At 37.5% G+C, this 20,692-nt stretch overlaps 1 protein-coding gene across 2 annotated transcripts in view; it reads right to left on the bottom strand.

The window, feature by feature from the left end:
* Window positions 1-742: 742 nt before the first annotated feature.
* Window positions 743-20,692, bottom strand: part of OTUD4 (OTU deubiquitinase 4) — a 48,246-nt gene continuing 28,296 nt past the window's right edge. For both annotated transcript variants that reach the window (XM_053582199.1, XM_053582200.1), the window contains exons 11-21: window positions 19,320-19,414; window positions 18,184-18,287; window positions 17,895-18,081; window positions 13,301-13,463; window positions 11,335-11,458; window positions 10,988-11,043; window positions 10,291-10,371; window positions 9,488-9,626; window positions 8,637-8,897; window positions 7,560-7,600; window positions 743-5,792 (exon numbers count right to left, since the gene is read on the bottom strand). In XM_053582199.1, the coding sequence (XP_053438174.1) occupies window positions 4,575-5,792; window positions 7,560-7,600; window positions 8,637-8,897; window positions 9,488-9,626; window positions 10,291-10,371; window positions 10,988-11,043; window positions 11,335-11,458; window positions 13,301-13,463; window positions 17,895-18,081; window positions 18,184-18,287; window positions 19,320-19,414 (2,469 nt within the window). In that variant the 3' untranslated portion in view covers window positions 743-4,574. The remainder of the gene's footprint in view (window positions 5,793-7,559; window positions 7,601-8,636; window positions 8,898-9,487; window positions 9,627-10,290; window positions 10,372-10,987; window positions 11,044-11,334; window positions 11,459-13,300; window positions 13,464-17,894; window positions 18,082-18,183; window positions 18,288-19,319; window positions 19,415-20,692) is intronic.

The following is a 20,692-nucleotide window of genomic DNA, read 5'->3' on the forward strand; positions in this document are numbered from 1 at the left end:
CACAGCAAACTTAAACTCTTAGGCTTAAGCAATTCTCTTGCCTCAGCCTCCCAAGTAGTTGGGACTACAGGCACCGGGCAATTGTTTTGACAGGCCTGGGCTGGGTTTGAACCCACAAACCCTGGTGTATGTGGCTGGCCCCCTAGCCACTGAGCTACAGACGCCAATCCTATAGAGAAGCTTAGGAAATCAAGAATGATCATCATTTAGTCTTGCCTTTTATCCCATCCACTTTTGCAAAGATTCCAGTAGAACCCCCACCAGTTACAGACACTTCTAGCCTCTCTGCCCCTGGCTTCTACTGACTTCTGGGATGAACCTACTGGCAAACAGCTAAAAAATGTTTCCTCTCTCCCTTTCCCCAAAGGTCCTATTTATTGTCTCAACTCCTCAATGAGTCCCAAGTGAAAGATCCATCTACCTGACCAACTTATCCTTCCCAGCTTGCTGCCCATTCCTAGATCACTTTTCCATCAAGTCCTTACACTAAATGAGCCTTTGTGTATTAAAGGATTTCATAATATTCTTTGATTTCCATATATAAATAAATACAGCATTAAGAAATTGTTGAGCTTAAATGTATTGACCACGCAGGTCTTGAACTCCTGGCCTCAAGGATCCTCCTGCCTTGGCTTCCCAAAGTACTGGGATTGCAGTTAGAAGCCACAGCACCAATTCCTCTAAGTCTTACATAGCGCTATATTACTGTTTACCCATGGAACCAAAGAATCACAAGCAGAAGCAAGAGACAAAATTTAATATATGCACACAGTTTTATATATAATGCAGCATCACACCATGTAGGGCATTTACTCTTTACATTCAGATATGTTTGAAACACTTCTTAAGGCTACAAAACAACATAGAAAAATAAACAAGAATATATTCAACACTTACAAAAAGTGATATGATAAAGAATATAAAGTACTATTTTCCTTTCAACACTTCAAAAGATATGTATATATACTTTTTTTTTTTTTACAAGTAACATCACAAATGATCACATCTTCACATGCTTTTAATTATTATTTGTACTCAGTGTAAGGCTATTATCATTTTTCATACATAAATTTTTTCTAGCTCTCTAACAATGCAATTTTCAATCCATTCAAGTATATTCAACCCCAAAGTTGCTGCTTCCCAGCATTAAGACATGCACCCACCCCTCTTCTAAAGATTTTCTAAAACTTGTATTTCAGGGGGGAAAAAATCTCCATAAAATAAAATCCCAATTAGGGGGAGAGTAAATGGCTGACACTAGTAGCAAAACCTTAGTTCTTTGAAATTGACATACTGGAAATGAGCCATTAAGATTTCAAACAAACAGCATTTAAACATAAAATAGGGAGCAAAATACAGTAAACAGAAATAGTATAGCCAAATCCACATTCTCTTCAGCTACACTAGAATGGACCTTGCTTATAGTACCCTTAAGTGAAAGACAAGAAGTTCACCTCATCTAAAACTGAAGGTAATACAAATGAGGCAAAAATAAATATTGCTAATTTCTAGGATGGCTGAATGTTTTCTAAACCAGAAATGGTTAGAAGGAATTTTATTGCACCAAAGTCAATCATAAGCAAGCTTGCAGTTCATAGGCATTTTAATTCAAACTCGAGTCACACAGGAAACAGTACACTGCAATAATATACAGTCTGTATCAAATAAGCTTCATCAGCATTATGGTTCAGGAAAACCTACTCTTGCCAGGTCAAGGTAGGGTCTGAGCTCAGGGCTGCTGTGAAAATGAACTTGTGGGTTACCAGGAAACAGCATGAGGACTACACAGATGCCAGCATCCTGCTGCCAAGGAGCACACAAGGCAAGAGCTGAAGATTTATCAGAGAGGAAAGAACTTGTACAGGAGACAGATACACAATAGTAAAAGGAACGGGGGCTGGAATCAAGTTCAGCCAAAGCACCTAATGAAAACAAAAATTACAGGTGAGCTTTGGTCAGTCTAAACATTTGTTCTTCAAAATGTGTATTATCATAATAACGATGAAGCTTCATAATTTCCAACTCAAAATACAAATGATTCTCAGTTCTGTACTTTTGCTTCTATTCTCTTATATAGAAATACATCTTTAGCTGTCAACATACAGCTAAAACGAGGGCAGACAAAAGCTTACTTGGCCTTAAGTTTGACCTCCAGCATAAGGCAAAATTCCTTGGACGAATAAACTTTAAAACAAACCTAAAGATCAAAACAAAACTGACCTTTATGCAAAGACTGATAATTTTACAACTATCAAAAGTCAGAGTTCTTTTATTCCAGAGGTCACTGAGAAAAGTACCATCTGCTAAAATTCTTTTTCAGCACTGTTTCCACCATGTCCTGGAAGTGAAACACAGCAAGCAGGAAGCAAATCAGTGTTTCCTTCAGGAGCTATCGAGTATTCTGCTACTCAGTTGAGGTAAGACAGCAACAGTGAAGAAGGAATAGTATTCTTTCCTATACAATTTTTAAACATTTCCAAAAACTGAGATCAAACCCCAGTCAATAAAATGAAGGACACTGGAAACAGCAACTGCTTTTGGACTCCTGAGATCAACTATATTGAACTTTCAAATCTGGTATTTATATCAAAATGTGATTTTCATAAAAATTATCAGGTAAGCTAATGCTACATAAAAGCATGGGCTGAAAATGAAGGACCCTCTAATCTTATTCCATAATTCAGCCACTGACATTAAGAAAAAACAAATGGCTTACACAGTACCTTCCAACAACTGTTCTACCTTAGAAGGTGACAACAAATTTGTTTCAACAGGTTCTCTCAATTTTTTCTTTTCTACACAACCATCCCAATCTTAACAAATTTCTACCTAGCACCATCATAATAAAGTATCTTTCAAAGTGCGCTCTAAAATCCTATATTACAAAATATCTAAATGCTAATGACTACTCAAATCAGCAGTTACACAGACATTAGGTAATTAAAACAGCACAGAGGTAAATAACCATTATTACAGTACAGTGGAGATTCACTGAGCCTAGCTGGCATCCAAGCATTCCTATAGGTTATCAGAGATCCCAGAAAACTCATCTGCTTCAGTTTGTCAAATTCAAGTGAATTGTATTTGCTTTTAAAGTAATTTGCTTAGAAAAAAAAAAAAAAAAAAGGAAATCCACCACATCCATTTTTGGCTAGATATATATATTATACATGGCATGCAAAGAGAAATTCTATCATTTGCATAGCACTCAAACTTCCTGATCAAGGTAATCTCAACATAAAAAGGTAGATTTTCACACTGTTATGTACAAATAAGAAATATAAGCAACAGTTATTTTTACAAAGTAACACAGATAAATGAATACTGTGTTAATTCAGAGTGCAATCTCCAAATGAAAACAGTGCAACATGCAAAGGGAACCTCTAGTGAATACTGCCCAGAATGGAAGGAAGCAGGATCAAAGACATGTTACCTACTTAAAGGGTAACAAGCTATAAAATGCAAAGAAAAATCATTTTCTAGCAGCATCCTCTAGAAAAGACCTAGAAACCACAATCATCTTATTCTTAGAATAGTTTCAGCCTTAACAAGTTGAACATGCAGCTGTAAAGTGATACATATGACCAATGGTGCATGGAGAAAAACAAAACAGTAACTCTCTGTAGGAACCTGTCAAGCTAAAAATTTTTTACATTTCTTCTCACAAAATATTTAGAATCTTGTCAGTGCATTAGTGTTAAAGTGGCATTAAAAAAGTCTGCAGTTTTAACAGATGCAGATTATTTTCAAAATGCATAGCATCTACATTTCTTTCGAGTAGGCACCATGATATTTACACCAGTGCTAAAAATTCTTGGTGGAAACAGCCATTTCATTGAATTTCCTATTTCTTAACCATCTATTCTTGTATACAATCTCAACAAATACTCACCAAAATTGAAAAATATACCCTATGAATATTAAAAGAACTATATACAATATTTCTAAGACACAGGTTAATAGGCTGCCTTATGTGTAGTATTAAAGAGAAGACATTATTCAAGTTTGACAGATATTGAGATGAAAGGCCTTTGGGTTGGAAGCATTTTAAAAGACAACAGTGTTTTAGGCTGAGAATTGTTTGAGCCCAGTTCATGACTAAGGCATTGCATAATAAAATATACATTTCTATTTGGTGCAATGTTATGTTTTGGAATCTATAGTGTGTCAAATGGTGTATTTTTTCTTGTCACTTTAGTAAACACTATAAAGCACACATTTCCAACATCTGAAGTCAAACTTATATTAAGGAGAAAAAAAACCAAACACTAAATCTATGTTTTATATTAAGCTGTTTATAAAAAATACTTTAACAAACTTATCTTCTACTTTTTAAGGGGGCAGTCACCCAATAAATAAATCAGATTTTGAATGAAAAAAACTGGCAATGCCAGGAATTCACCTGCCCCTTTAACTCATGTCCAGAACCTCTTGTCCAGAATAGGAGAGAAGGTGAAAGGGGAGGTGGAAGGGAAACAGTTCCAATTTGGGTTTTTATTTTATGTCTTTTTTTAAAGCATTCAGAAACATTCCACCTAAGAAAGGGTTTCTGCTCAAAAATACTCCAGCAACCATCAAGTGTTCTGTCCCCTATGGCCATCTCCCATCCCTGATCTTCTCCTATCTCCCCTGTAAGGTCGTCCTCTGGCATTCCGATGGTACTGATAACCTTCGTCCCGGCTTCTGCTTGGCTGCCCTTTCCACGCCTCCTCACCTCTCACGTGTTGATATCCACCCCTACCAGAATAGCCCCAATCACTTTTGTACTTCCTGCCTCCAAAAGTCTGATTATAGAACTGCTTGGATCTACCGCTTCTCAAAATGTTAGACACCTCATTTTCATCTTCTGAACTCTCTTCTTTTGGTCTTTGCACTCTGCTATCTGGGGAGTTGGCCCCAAGGCTGACCACATCAGCAGCAGTCTTAGTATCTTTTATTTTTTCCGTTTTTTCTTTCAGACTCTGAATGGTCCTTTTAGGTTCAAATTCAGCAGGCACAGTTTCTCTCTCTCTGTTTAGAATCTGAGCAGGAAGATGAACCTTTCCCTCTGCTGCAGGAGGAATGGAAACCAACACAAGATCTGCCTTCCGTGTCTGGGACGACTGCTCCACCCGGCCTTCGTGCTTACAGCTTACGCTTGATTCTGGGAGAGAATGTGCACCTTCACCCTGGGCTTCTGGAAACTCATCTACTGTTGAAACTGAACCACATTCTTTAGACAGATCCAGATTTTCCAGGGGCACATCCAATTCTCCTTTCTCATCAGAGGGGAGGACAATATTCTGCCTCATGACTGGATTTTCTATGAATCCCTGAAAAGGGTACCCATACCAAACATGAGGAAAGAAAGGAGGTGCAATAGGAACTGGGCCTAAGAATGGATTAGGTCCAAAGGACGGCTGTGGGAACACATTCTTGCCACTTAGTGACTCTTCATAATCAGCATGAAGAAGCTGCCCAGGATTCTCAGATTCAAGATCAGCCTGGTAAGATAACTGTCCATGACTTTCAGACACCTGAGATGGAGGAATAACCAGAGGTGAAGAAAACGTTGGTGGTCCAATCTGTGGCTGTGGCATTTGACCATTAACACTGGCCTCAGTCTGCATAGAAAAGTGGGCATCGGTACAGGTACAGTCACTTTCATTCTGAGCAGAAGAAGCTTCTTGGAACCATGGATTATGAGGATACACAGGGACCGGGACCTTTGGGTACATCCTGCAGGCTGCCAGGTAGGCCTGGTGCAGAGGGTATAGGTAAGAATGTGGGGCCCACATGGGACAACTATATGCCTAAAAGAGACATAAAACAGAAAAATAAAAGGGGAGGGAGGGGAAGATTTGAGTAGTTATCTAAATTTCTCATGTCTGCAAAGATCATATAATCTATAGTCCTAATATATAATATTAGGTCACTGTGATACCCAATGCAAAAAGGAATTACACAATCAAGTCATTGCTTTGCTCCAGTACTGAAACCAATCCAAATTCCTAACATAAATGTTGATAGTATTTCAATCAATGGCTGCTTAGCTAGACCTGCATTCACATTCTGGCACTACCAATAATTCACTGTGAGACTCCCATGCTGGCCAAAATAGCCTGTGTGGACTAATTTACCAAGAAATTGGTATAGGAATAAACAATCTCCAAGGTTAGGGCTCCATAATTCGAGGAGCCCTCAGAGCCTTCCAATCAGAGAAGGGTAATACTGAAAATGAAATACTCCAGGAAAGGCTCAAGGCCCCCTTGCAATCTGGGAGGCTGAGGTAGGAGGATCACTTGAACATAAGAATTGAAGACCAGCCTGAGAAAGAGCAAGACCCCATCTCTACTAAAAATAGAAAAAATAAGCCAAGTGTTAGGACAGGCACCTGTAAGGAGGCAGGAGAATCACTTGAACCCAGGAGTTTGAGGTTGCTGTGAGCTAGGCTGATGCCATGCAATCCGGCCTAGGCAATAGAGTGAGACTCTGTCTCAAAAAAAAAAAGGAGGGGCCCGACGCAGTGGCTCACGCCTGTAATCTTAGCACTCTGGGTGGCTGAGGCAGGTGGACTGCTTACGAGTTCCAGACCAGCCTGAGCAAAAGCAAGACCCCATCTCTACTAAAAACAGAAAAAAACTGAGGCGAGATGATCACTTCAGCCGGAGTTGGAGGTTTCTGTGAGCTATGATGCCACAGCACTCTACCCAGGGCAACAACTTGAGATTTGGTCTCTAATTTAAAAAAAAAAAAAGATACTCCAAAACCTTTCTCTAAAGACCTCAACTAAAACCAAAATAAATATAAAGAAAATATAACCTAACGATTGGCTAACCAATTACCTACAGCCAAAATTCACTGCGTAGATTAAAACTAAGCAATGATGCAGCAGATGGTAAAAATTAATCAAGTCTTTTATGAATCGTCAGAAGGCTAAGGTAGGCACTTCATATTTTATCTGTCTATAATCCACAGAAACTAATCTAGGACAGGAAACAACCTAGCACTGATAAGGATGTAGAGTTCTCCAGCCCCTCTTCCTAAGAAAAGCGATTTCTAGGTTGATCACTTCCCAACAGATATCTGCTATGCTAGGGAAAACCCATACCACCTTACACAAAAGTGCTTTCATGTGTTATTTCCTTTAATCCTTTCAACAACTGAGGCAGGTAAAGAATATTACCCCCAAAGCTAGGTAAGAGAAGATACACTTGTAATGCCTTGCCCCAGGGAAGGGATATACACCTGAACAGTAGGACTTCAAACAAAGATTTTCATCTAATTGGCTCTCTAGCAAGGGCACTTCTACTAGCCTACCTGGAGACTACACCATTTCTTTAATATATTCATAAGGTTAACTCAACACCAATTTAGAAGACAGACAAAAATGGGAGCATCCATCACCACCAAAAACAAACTACACAGTACTGAACTGCTGGTTATTTAGATGATGAAATTTAGTAAACCTTAGGTTACTGACTGACAGGACAGGAGTTAACACTATTTCAGTAGTAATAACTTAAAACAGTGTTAAATTAAAATAATAAAATAACTTCAAAGTGATAAAATGTAAATACCTTCACACCAAGATTGAAGAAGAATCGAAGAATGTTCTTATCTGAAATAAAATAATCACTAAAATTATACATTCACAGCTTTATTTCATCATCCTTAATCAAAATACATATTTCTAATAATATTCTACCTACTAGAATTATCTTTTCTAGCCTGTGATAAAAAACACAGATAAAAATTATGATATAACCAAACACAAGGCTGTTACCACATGGTAATTCCAGATTCAATATGCTTTGTTTATAAATTCCAAGATCTCATAAATTGAGATTTTTATCTCATTAAAAATGAATCTAGGTAAAGAAAATTCAGGTGCTCATTATATTTTTCAACTTTTCTATGGGGCTTTAAAAATTACAAAATAAAATTGCTGGAAGAGAATGGTAAAATCAATGTAAACCTAACTTATTAACATGATTGGTAGGACAAGTCCACATATTCATTTGCCATTAGCCAGTTACCCATAGACTCAAACATCAAAGTACTTACTAATAAAATAAATCCAGGTAAAAAGCATATAGAAGTCACTGCATTACTTTTTCAGATTTACAAACAGGAAATTTTGCAAATTAAAAATGGGGAGGTGGAGGAAGATTCTTTAAAAAAAAAAAAAAAAAAAGAGGTAGCAAATTTTGAATATTTTTAACCAAAATAAGATAAATATATAGTACTATAATACTATAATAGTAGCCACTACATATTGTATTCACTCTTCTCCATGTTTCATAAATAAAAAATGAACAGTTCCTAAACAAAACCAATGTTGAGAAAACACAGTAATTTAGGTAGTCAAATTTAAATTAAGATCACAATGGTTTCAAATCTATTTATGAAAAGTGACAGAGAGGTCACTTTACTAAACATAAGAAAAAATTTTTTTCTAATATATTTTCTAACAAACCAAGCTGAAAAAGAAGTGAATAATTAATAGTCAAACTTCTCTTCTCCTTTCCTTACTTCAAATTACTAAAAATAAAAAATAAACAGACCTTTAACCTCTACTTACATCTCTACATTTCTCACTAAAACTAATTGTACTTGATAAATAAAATCAATCTGAAGTTGGAGAAGGATCTTACCTTTAGGCAGGTCCTCCCCAGTCTGACACAGTGAATAAGGTGGTACAATGGCTCTATCTCCCTTTTCATTATAAGGAAACCCAGGATAGAGTGGGTCCTGGTAAAGGCTCAACGTCTGAGGCAAAGGCATCATGGGCTGGTTAACTGCCTGTATTGACACAGGAACTGGAGAGGGTGTTAAATGAGCTTGAGATACAGCAGAATCAGGTCCAGTGGTCAGAGTCTGCGTCACTGACAAAACAGGAATTTGAGCAGGGACACCTACAAAAGAGAGGGAAAAGAATCAAAAACAACGAAAGGTGGAAATAATTCCTTCTACATAAAGCTATTAAGAATACTGCATAACTGATCAGAGCTAGTAAAATGGTGTGTGTTTCTGAACAAGAACTTTTTATATCAATCAAGGACCCTCCTGGACACACAGGAAGAAATGAGCCCAGGAAACAAGCTTTGAGTCAAGGTCTTCTAATAGTAGCTTTTGCAAACATGTGTAAGGCACAGGGCATGGTGTAGGGTTTGACAGGGGCCATAAAAATGTGGGGAAAACATCAGGGAAAACATCAAACCATGGTGCTAGTTAATGCTGAGCCAACTGAAGCATCCAGTGGAGATACCCAGCTCAAACATGATGCTCCTGGGATTACAAGGGCATATCTCAGATGAATACTGCCCAAATGAAGATGGCCATCCCACAATGGAAGCAGAGCAAAGCAGAGGATGACAGAAAGCTCTGTGAGGCTCCACATACTTAACCCTGCTCTGAGAATAAGCTTGCACCCAAGAATTTAAAGTCTCTGACATGAAAGGATTTTGTTGGTTTGATGGCTGGATTTTCTAAATTCTTCTCTAACCTGTTGGTCCAAAAGTTGTAGGTTCACTTGGCCAGGCTGGCACAGTGGCTGGTAAAGAAGGCACCGCAGGAGTTAGATGTACCTCTGGAGAAACTAGAAGGGGAGCTGGACTTGACAAAGACACATGTTCTGCTGGCTTCTTCAAGAAGAGGGGATAGAAAAAGACAAGAGTTTATTTTGCTTAAACACTAACTTTAACCACCAAATAAATGTATACCTTGAGTTGCCTGCCTTTTAACTGAAGTATAAATGGTCCTCTAGTCTTAGAAATAAGACACATGCACAGAGTAAAAATGATATGCAAACAAATTTGAACCTAACCAAGAGTTGCCTACACAAAAAACTGAACATGAATTGTGATGCTAGAATAAATTCTTCTACTTTCCAAACAGGTGGTTCCTTTCTTTTTTGTTACTGTTGAGACAGGGTTTCTATCTGTCACCAGTGTGACAGACAGAAAGTACAATGTACAGACAGAAGTACAGTGGCTTCATCGTGGCCCACAGCAAACCTCAAACTCCTGAGCTCCAAATGATCCTCCTGCCTCAGCCTCCTGAGTAGCTAGGACTACAGGCACATGCCACTCTACCTGCTTATTTGTTCACTTTTAGAGAATGGAGTCTCACTCATGCTCAGGGTTCTCTCATGCTCAAACTCCTAGCCTTAAGCAATCCTCCCACCTGAGTCTCCCAGAGTGCAATGATTACAGGCATGAGCCATCGCGCCCAGCTTATTTTTAAATGATTGTATACAGAGCAAAGAAACAAAAGAGCATTCAATGTCAAATTCAACAATGTACTTACTTGTTCTGCAGGAGATGGGCACTCTAATTTCTTTGACTTTGATGGTGATGAAATTCTTGTACATTTATCATCACTAATAGTCTTTGGAAACAAAAACAAAAAGCATAATTCTGTATTTCAAAGACCTACATTCTGGGATAATTGTGGTTTCCTTTCATAATTCACCCTACATGCATCAGACAGAACCCTCTCAACACTGAGTATTTTTTTCCAATCGTATCTAGCTGTCAATGGGTAGCTTAACTTTTGCCTGCACACCTTTACTAATGGGTAGTTTTTATTAATGGGACATGACTTAAACAGCACACTCTACTCCCTTAAAAACGTCAATATACTAGAAAGATGGTGAATAAAAGCCATTTTGCAATAACTCAGAGAGCATCTTTATGTACCTTGAAGAAATGGTTATAATCTGTGACTTCTCAATCTCTGTCATCTTTTCCCTGTTTCCCTACTGTCCTAATACATGTGTGTAGTTATAAAACATTTGGAATTGGGCGGTGCTTGTGGCTCAAAGGGATAGGGCGCCAGTCCCATATGCTGGAGGTGGTGGGTTCAAACCCAGCCTCGGCCAAAAACCACAAAAAAAAAAAAAAAAAACATTTGGAATTATCTCCATCTTCTCATTCCACTTCTTCGTACTGTACTATCATGGTGTTAGGAAAAGAAAAACTGCAATTAGTGTTTAAAAATTTACCTCCAATGTGCTTGGTTCAGGTTTTTTTTCCAAGTGAGTATGTCCATGAATAGAGTCTGTAACAGATCAAAATAAAAAAGACACCATCAGTCACCACTCAAGTTTGAATACAAAAGAACAAAATATGAAGATAAAGTAAAAAGTACTATTTGAACCATGTTTCGTCAATGAAAAGTGTAGTCATTAGAACATTTTACATGCTTTTGCTTGAATCAATGTTCCTCAGCAACAGTTGAGTAAATGGCCTTAGATAAACTGCTTAACAACTTAAGTGCTCTTTCCCTAATACATAAGTTTAAAGCAGACACAGACCTCTAGCATCTGCTTTCAGTGATGAAATATCTTACCTTTGTCTTTCCGTTCTTCTGTATCCATTCTCCGCCTGCTTCCTTTCCTATCACTTACATGTGATGACTTTCTCTGGACACCTGGGTTGCTACTCTGAGATGCTGACTGATTGACTGATGAGCTCTTTAAAATGAACAAAATTTGTGTTAAAAGTTTTACCCAAAAATTTAAGCGAAAGTTCTATAATGAAATTTACCCTTCATACTTCTAAAAATCTCAAAATTCATAGCCCTATTTTTTTTGTTTCTGAAACTACAAAACACAGCATCTAAGATCCATATATACTCTAGATCAGTAGTCTTTACTACTCCGACAAAAGGATTAGGCAATCAAATTTCAGCCTAAATTAGCAGATTTTTCACATCCTCATTTCAAGAAGCCACCCTGACCAAACCCTCTCCTTGCAACTTACATTCTTTGCACAAACAATAGCCTCTTCTGTACCAACCTTCCAAAAAAGCCACTGTAGAGTCACAGTCCTTTATGGGGTAGGGGTGGGGGGAGACTTAAGCACAAATTAGCAGATACTGTATACTAGGGTTCTTATCACTGAACGCTACTGACTCTCAGCAAATCAATTAAGTGCTGCATGAATTCCAACCTTTTTTACTGGTGAAACAAAGCAGTTGGATGAATAAGTCAGTTTTTTAAGATAAATTATCAATGAAGGTTCTAGGGTCCTGTTCTAACCCTCCAAATGTATGTTTCACACAGCTGAAGAGGATCTCAGCCCTCTTTAGCAGTTTTCTAGAAGACAAAAATGAGTCATTATGAAATCCAATATTGGATTAAAATCCTTAGTCTAAAAATGTTGAGTATGAAGACCCCGTTTGTAAAAACAAAAAAATTCCATATGTCCCCACATTAGTTGTATTTTTACAATCTACTAACTGAAAAAAAAAAAAAAAAAAAAAAAAACACAAAATGGTATTAGTACAGTTTAAATGGTTTGTAGTTATTATATAAACATGATGGAAAAATAACATACAACATGAGAGATAAATGCACTTAGTACACAAACAATGCCTATTCACATACAGATCTACATACTTCTTTGAATAATTCCTAAACTCCAAGTCCTGTGTCAAACTGCACTATTATTCCAGATCAGCTGTTTTCAACTAAGCTTCTCCTCAGACTTCTAAGGAATTCCACAGAAAACTGAACATATGGGCTTTAATGTTTTACACTGGTATACTTACTGGGTACATACCTTCCTTAACATTCCATTTTGTCTGTTTAACCCACTGTTAAGAAAAACTGTCCAACTACCATTCAGGATGGAAGGTCACTTGGGTAGAACTTAACAGACCATAAGCACAGGGCTCCCAGTCACAGGAATGAAATAGTTAACTCTCCTGTGTGCTACCAACAAACCCACCTCCCAAAGCACATACTTCACTCTACATGAGAACAGTTTTCCCTCGGACTCCCCTCCAAGAGTTAAGAAACCTGAAGGTAAAGAACATTTCTTTCATTAGAGAAGCATCCATCACAGCCCAGTGTCTGACACAGGGAGCAAGGACAGAGCCACAGTATTACACATGCTACCACCTCCAACAGTGAACACCCTGAAAGACAGTGGCAAACTCTGTGAAAAACAGTTCTTACTGCACATATTAGGTCCCTGCATGCTCAATAAGCAGTGAAAAGGGCTTCCTGATTTCACAGACATACCTTATAATGGGTTAACTAAATCGTGAATCTGCACATTACTTTTGCTAGCAAATTACACATTTTACTTCAAAAGAAAACACTAAACACTACAAGTGCGGACACCAATATACTTGCCTCAATTCTGTCACTAACATTTTAGTAAGATCTCTAGACCTACTCCTCATGAAAATGTGAACAGGGAGAACTACATCACCTTTAAGGTAGCTTTCAGAAACTGCAGCTTAATGTAGAAACTGTATTTAGAAAGATTTCTAAACAATAAATTTTTAAATCTCTTTTTATACATACGGAAAGGGCTGGGAAAGCCTGTTCATCTCTGTTCTGAATCTCATACAGTAAACGAGATTCCTCTATAGCTTGCTTCTCTCTGCGCTCTTCTGGGGAAAGGCCGAAATAGTTAGATTCTCGACTCATGTGATCAAAATCCTCAACTCTCTCACGATCAGGTTTTCTGTCAAATAAAACATTCTTGTCAGAGAAAAAAATAGACAAAAGGTATTGAGTTCCTAAAACAAAACAATCTATTTTGCAATACAAATACTTAACTAATTTAGCTACACTGCAACATTTTAGAACTTTCTGGCACCTGGTTAATAAATGTTTAGCAAATAGAAGGTCCTACAGCGTAAGGCTGCCTTGCAGAGTCAAGAAGACAAACAACAGGGGTGGGGAGGGAAGGGAAAAGAAACAAACATTTCTAAATGATAAAGAAATAACTGAGGTTTCTTTGCCTTGTCATCAGGGAAGAAATATAAGCACTGTATATTTGCTATGCCATATTCCAATACTTCGGTAACAATTCACTCTCAAAAGAAGTGAAAGTTATTAGTTTAGCATTCTCATTTGCTATTCTAAGTAAGGAGTAATAGTCAAATGAGATGCAAAGACCATCCTCCACTTGTTGATGACACCACCAAGGGAAACAGAGAGCTGAGAAAAGAAAAACTAAAATGTGCAAGGACAAAAACTAACGGCACAAATTAAGACTGCTGCTCATTTCAGTGTAACTTTGGTCAAAGAAAGATATAGTTTAGTACCCTAAAATACAACCCCAATGGCTTATAACTATTAAAGCAATATGAATACTATTTCTACTGTGTCTAACAGTTCCACAATAGTGGGTAATGAAAATGCAAAACCTGTAAGAAAAATAATGTCACAGTACAGAGATATTATACTCCTAAAAAGAACAGAAGGAACACTGTAATTCTGATTTTTCTTTACCTCTGAATTAAAAAATAGCCATTTCCTGTCCTCAAGACAGTCCCACTTACAATCTCACACTCTAATTCCAGCAGAACAGATGTCAATCCTGACAGTGTTGGTGAAAAAAGCTAGGGCATAAATCTGGACCCTCAAAATCTTAGACCAGTTCTTCTCAAACCCCACTGGTAACAGATGCCAAAGCGGACTCAGCAAACATTGGGGGTCTCTGTCAAATTAACACTACTACCTTACCATGGTCTCCTACCATCCAAAACAATTACCACTACTGTATAGTTTTCACCTTATCCTCACCTACCACACAGAGTAAACCAATCCCTTTCTATTTTCACCTAGCTTGAAGAGAGATATTCAGCAATTCATCCATTAATGTGGATATTTCTTGCATATCCACATTAATGAAAGCACAGATGGCAATCCTGCTTGGTTTTTTGATATTTTCTTTTCTCCAAAGAAAAAATAACAATGCAGAAATGAAAAAGTAAGAGGCCATGAATATCTCATACCCAGCAACACATTTCTTTTTTATTCTCTAACTAGAAAAATACAAAACTATTGGGTTAAATATTAGGAACAGTTTACTCTAACAGGCTTGAATCAGTTGGATTGTTAGCTCACATACACAATGGAGAAGGCACACTAATCTGCGGCTAACTGCAAAGACCACAGGCTTCCTCTGAAATCAGCCACAATGTCAAAAATTCTCTAACCCACTGACTTGTCACATACCATCAAGAAAAGTGTTTTTACATAGCAGGTGATACATAACTAACACACAAAAATGCATCCTAATAAGACAAAGATAATGCTTCTCTATAGCAGGGTTTTTAAAGGATGGTTGATATGAAATGTCTCTCTGAGCATTCTCCCAATTCCCAGGAGATCAGCGTCAACACCAGAAACATACCAGATGTAAATCTAGTTTGTGATAAACGAGTATATCTAAATTAGCCATTTTGCAACCTATGTGTATTATTTTCTTTTAACCTTTTAGTCACTGGAGAGTATTTCTGTGTTCAAGGGGAAAGAATACTGCTTCTCTAACCTATCAAAAAAATGAGAATTTTATTAAAGAAATATCTCATTTCTGCCCATGACCTTCCTAAAGTCAGTTACTTTACATTTTTAGATTTCCAAGGTTAATATTTAAAATAACTTAATCTCTTAGACACTTCGCCTACATTAGGTAAGCTAGCATCGGATGCTAGGTCGAGTCTAGTCAATGTCCAACAACAAACTTCAGCCACACTAGCTAATTGGTGGCACGAACTCGGTTTGGGAAAGGTAACCTACCATGGGACCAAGTGTCCCTACACAATATTGCTGGATGTGCCAAGAATGCAAAGTTGTGATCACGCTTCACCTAGGGCATTTTATCAGGACTGTGTTTGCAGGGAGCAATCTTGAGAGATAAGGTATGGCTTACAACTGATTTTTAATCATTTGTTCTCATTAGAACTTCTGAAAATTGGATTATAAATATACATGTATAAAGTATCCCTGCAAGGATTCACAAAGGTCTGTTAATACTGGATGCCTCTGCAAAAAACTAGATCCATGGAAATATGGCTTTGACATTATACAAAATAAATAAGCTTTGGAATGTTCTGGATTTCAAACAATATGAATTACTTTCCTATCCTAAATAACTTTTTTTCTGTTTCTTTTGAGATGGTGTCTCAGTCTGTCACTCTGAGACACCACAGCAACCTCAACCTCTTGGACTCCAGTGATCCTCTTGCCTCAGCCTCCTGAGTAGCTGAGACTACAGGTGCCCACCCCAATACCCGACTAGTTTTTCTATTTTTAATAGAGACAAGGTCTTGCTCTTGCTCAGGCTGGTCTCAAACTCCTGAGCTCAAGCAATCCACCCGCCTTGGCCTCCTAGAGTGCTAGGATTACAGAGGTGAGCCACCACACCCTGGCCCCTAAACAACTTTAAACAGACAAAATGTACCATGTATCAGAAGTATTAGCATTTGTTATGGATTGAAACATATATCCCAAAAAGATATTACTCATGTACCTAACCCATAGAATCTAGTGGGTTCAAACCCAGCCCTGGCCAAAAACTACAAAAAAAAAAAAAAAAAAAAAAAATCTATGAGTGTGCCATTTTACAGAAATAGGGTCTTTTCAGACATAATCAAGTTAAGGCATAGCCTTAGGTAGGCCCTAAATACAACATGACTAGTATCCTTCTACAGACACATGGGAAGAACACCATGTCATGATGGAAGGGTGATGCAACTACAAGCCAAGGAACCCCAAGGATTACAGTCAACCCCAGAAACAGGAGAGAGGCGGAAAAAGATTCTCCCCTATAGCCTTCAGAGAGAGCAAAATCAACTTGATTTTGACTCTAAGAAAATAAATTCTTGGCTCAGCACCCATAGCTCAATGGTTAGGGCGCCAGCTACATACTCTAAGGCTGGCGAGTTGGAACCTGGCCTGGGGGTGATAAATAACAATGACAACTGCAACAAAAAAAATAGCTAGGCGTTGTGACGGGTGCCTGTAGTCCCAGCTACTTGGGAGACTGAGGCAAGAAAATCGCTTAAACCCTAGAGTTTGAGGTTGCTGTGAGCTGTGATGCCACAGCACTCTACCATGGGCGACACAGTGAGACTCTGCCTAAAGAAAAAAAAGAAGAAAAGAAATTCTTGTTGTTTTAGGCTGACCAATTTGTGGTATTTTGTTACAAGAGCCCAAGAAACTAACATAGTATTGATTAACTGTCAGCCTAAGAACCTAAAACTCTGTCTAGAAGATGCTACATAAAACATCTTTAATGACAAAATACTAAGTGCATTCCCAAGAAAGGGTCCTCCCAAAGGCCAGAAATCAAGAAACTAAAAACCAGAGTGCTTCGCATGCATATAAGCTGACACTACAGCTCTCTGGGCAACTGGGGGAGGGGGAAATGCTTGGATGGGGAAGGCAATGGTCATAGTAACCTAGCAAGGCTCCAGCACTCACAGGAGCCATGGTCTGCATGAAGAGGACAGTCTCAACTTAAAACACATGCTCTCAAATAAAACTCCTCCGAATGACTGGAAACTACTAAGCAGAAAGGGTGCACTAGGGAACAATTACAATCTACATTGCACAGGAAAATTATGACCCTTAGGATCATCTGTCTCTGAATTATTTATTTAGACAGTATGCTGATAATATTCATAATTATACAGGCCTAAAATTTATACCCCATTCAATATTAGAGATATTATCACAATCAAATCTTAACAAAGTAAACCAACAATTTTGGTTGGCTTAAAATACTATACATATGGAAACATCTTGACCTTCCAAAGAATTAGGAACGCAATCCGGAATCCAGTATTCACCAGATTACAAGCCACCAGAAAACCATTAAGTGCCCGATTAAGATCTGGGTAGGATAAGTTCTCCCAAATCATTTGAAAAGGTTATTCAAGAATAAAGATCTCTGTCTGATTTCCTGTAATCCTACCTTTGTTTAAAGAGGATTAGGAAGAACAGAAATCCTCATGTGGTATTTCATCAGCAGTACCTTTGATACTATACTACAGACAAGCATCTCAACAAGAAGTTGTATCTATTTAAATGCACAGAATGTGGCAAATACAGCAGAGGGCTCTCACTTGATTTCTACTTTTCTTGCATTCAGGAAGGTTACCTTATGGTCTGTGAGGGTGTCCTGCTAAGATTTTTGTGTTCACTGGAGGATTTCTGAGACTGTGACCCTGAAGCGTGACTAGCGAATGCATGTTGTCTGACTCCCGAAGGATGCTGCAGTCGAGGAGGTAGTGCTGACGGGGCTTTTACTGGCTTGCTTGGATTCTTTGGCCCTCTGTAATCCACGTCTATGACAAGAACCCAAAAACACCTCATAACTGTCCTATTATAAACAATCCCAAGTACCATCATCTCTATCCCAAAGAAATGGTAACTTGATGTGCTCCTACCAGAATGGAAATTTTGACCAGACGTGGAAGGTTTTTTCATCTTCTTCCCTGACACTGTGTTCCAGCTTTCTGAGGGAGGTGCTTTGAGATTCTTTGACGTGTGTCTTCAAAAGGAAGAAAAAAACTTATAATAACTTAAAATACTCCTTAGTAAGAACACTTAAAAATCCTGCATATTTTATTCTCAACTTGTATAAAAATTCCAGTTTTAGTTCTTACATTAAAAACAAAATAAAATTTAGCAACCAAGACATAATTTAATGAAATAAAATGACATAATTCAAAAGTGTATTTTAAAACTAAAAAAAAAACAGATTAAAGGCTTTGATCAAATCTAAGCAAACACTAAATAAATAAAGAAGGATTGTTACTGCTAGACATGATAATGATAAGCTGTGGGTATGGAGGACGGTCCTTATTCGAACAGAAACATACAAATATCTACTGCAGAAATGGTGTGATTTCTGAATTTGCTTTAAAATATTCCAATTTTTCATTCCCATTTAAGAAAAAGTATTAGGGAGAATAAATTAGAAAATACTGCCAAATGCTGTGAGTTGCTGAAAACAGGTATTGGTTACACTGAGGTTCACTGTACTATCCTCTGTCATGTGTGTATGTTTATAATGTAAAATCTTCCACTATAAAGTTTAAAGAGAATTATCTTTTTTTTTTAATAAAGGCAGCAGCAACCGAAACAAAAGGTGCTCTAAAGTAACACTGTGTAAAAGCAAGTCAATAATAGTATTTTACTACTCCATCTGACAAACATTTACTGAATACTAACCACATGTAATGTAGCATAGAATGAAATTGGAAAATGGGTCCCTATTCTCCAAGGCTCCCCACTTGACAATCTATTCAATTTTGCAAATTGCCTTTGTGAAGGAAGAATGGGACATTTTAAAAAGCAAGCAATAAAACAAGTATTCTTTATTTAAAATTTGCCAATGTACAAAGTGTCAAATTTGCACATTTAGTATCTCTTTAAAAGTCTGAAAGAGTATACTTTGTACACAAGGGCAACACCTTTCATTGAACTTGCAAATACACAGGGCCATTTAACAACACTCATGATTACATTAGGCTAAATAGAAGAAGCTGTAAATGCCTTAGCTGAAATAGTAAGTACATACTTCTTTCCCAGTTCTTCAACCAAAACTGGTCCATTCTCAGAGTTAACTCCTTGAATCTCAGCATTAGAAAATTTTCCATTATAATCCAACCTAACCTGTTGAACAATTCCAGAAATAAAAATTAGTCACCTGCTTCCTTTGCATTAATGATTAATTTAAAATTTTAATTGTTTTCAATTAAAGAGAAAAGAAATGTTTATCTTAAAGAAATGTTTATCAGTAAAGACAAAATAAGTTCAAAAGGGTGAACACCATCCATCTTCTCCATCTTCCAGATTTCCAAGACCTCCATACCTCTACCTAAAGCAAACAAAAATTGTTCTTCTTTATCCTTCCAAAGTTTTTCTAAATTGTTTCTGTAAATACAGTAGAACTTCTGTAAGTTGACCACCCAAGGGACTATTACAAAGTGGTCAACATATGGAGGTAGTCAACATAAGGAACTAGCCCTACTATACTGGTAAGTACATGTGATGCATGTCATCTCTATAGGTCAACTAAAGAAGGTAGGTAGGTGGTCAACTATAGACGTTCCAGAAGAAAATAGGAACACAATCTACTTAAAGCTACAAACAAGAGAGGCAGCATGTCCTGGTTCAGAAGGCAGGAATGTGGCCCCAGAAACCCAAGGCTCCCAGGCCTAGCCTTACCCACCTACCAACAATATGACCTTGGGCAAGCAACTTATCTCTCAGTTCAGTTTCCTCATATGCAAAATGGAGCTAATAATAGTACCTACATCACTTCACTGAACTCACGGAGATGGAACGAGGGTACACATGACACACAAAGGACATAACTTGTACACAGCAACCACTCAACAAAGGAGAGCAACTATTACAATTACTATCATCCTTCCATTTTTCTAATATCAAAATAACTGTGACCTTTTTCTCTCCCTAAAAATAGATCCATCAACGATTCTATTCGTTGTAATATACAAACGAACACCACCCAATTATAAATCATGACGGAGTAAGCCTTAAGGTTTCTTCCTATTGTCAAACTGCAAGCACTGAATTATGTACCTGCCAATCACTGCACTGGAAATAAAACATACAGGGAGGACACTGCTACGTGTATCACAGTCTTCAAGCTGAGAATCATTCTTCATCATTCACAACTGGACTCTTTGCCTTCCTCTTTCCAGAGTTTCACAATTAAAAAGACTTTTCAGAACTTAATTTTTACCAGAAGTTTAAACTTACATCTTACACATTTGTGTAAACAAGTTATCTTTGATTCATCTCAATTTAAGATTTTAGTTAGGTTTTATCCAAATAAAATGGTCAAGTAGTAGAAATAGAAACAAAATACTCTAAAAAGGAAAAAAATTAAAGCAAATATCTGATTTACCCTACTTTGTCAATAAC

The sequence above is a fragment of the Nycticebus coucang genome, chromosome 1 (genome assembly GCF_027406575.1).
Source record: "Nycticebus coucang isolate mNycCou1 chromosome 1, mNycCou1.pri, whole genome shotgun sequence".
Lineage (NCBI taxonomy): Eukaryota > Metazoa > Chordata > Mammalia > Primates > Lorisidae > Nycticebus > Nycticebus coucang.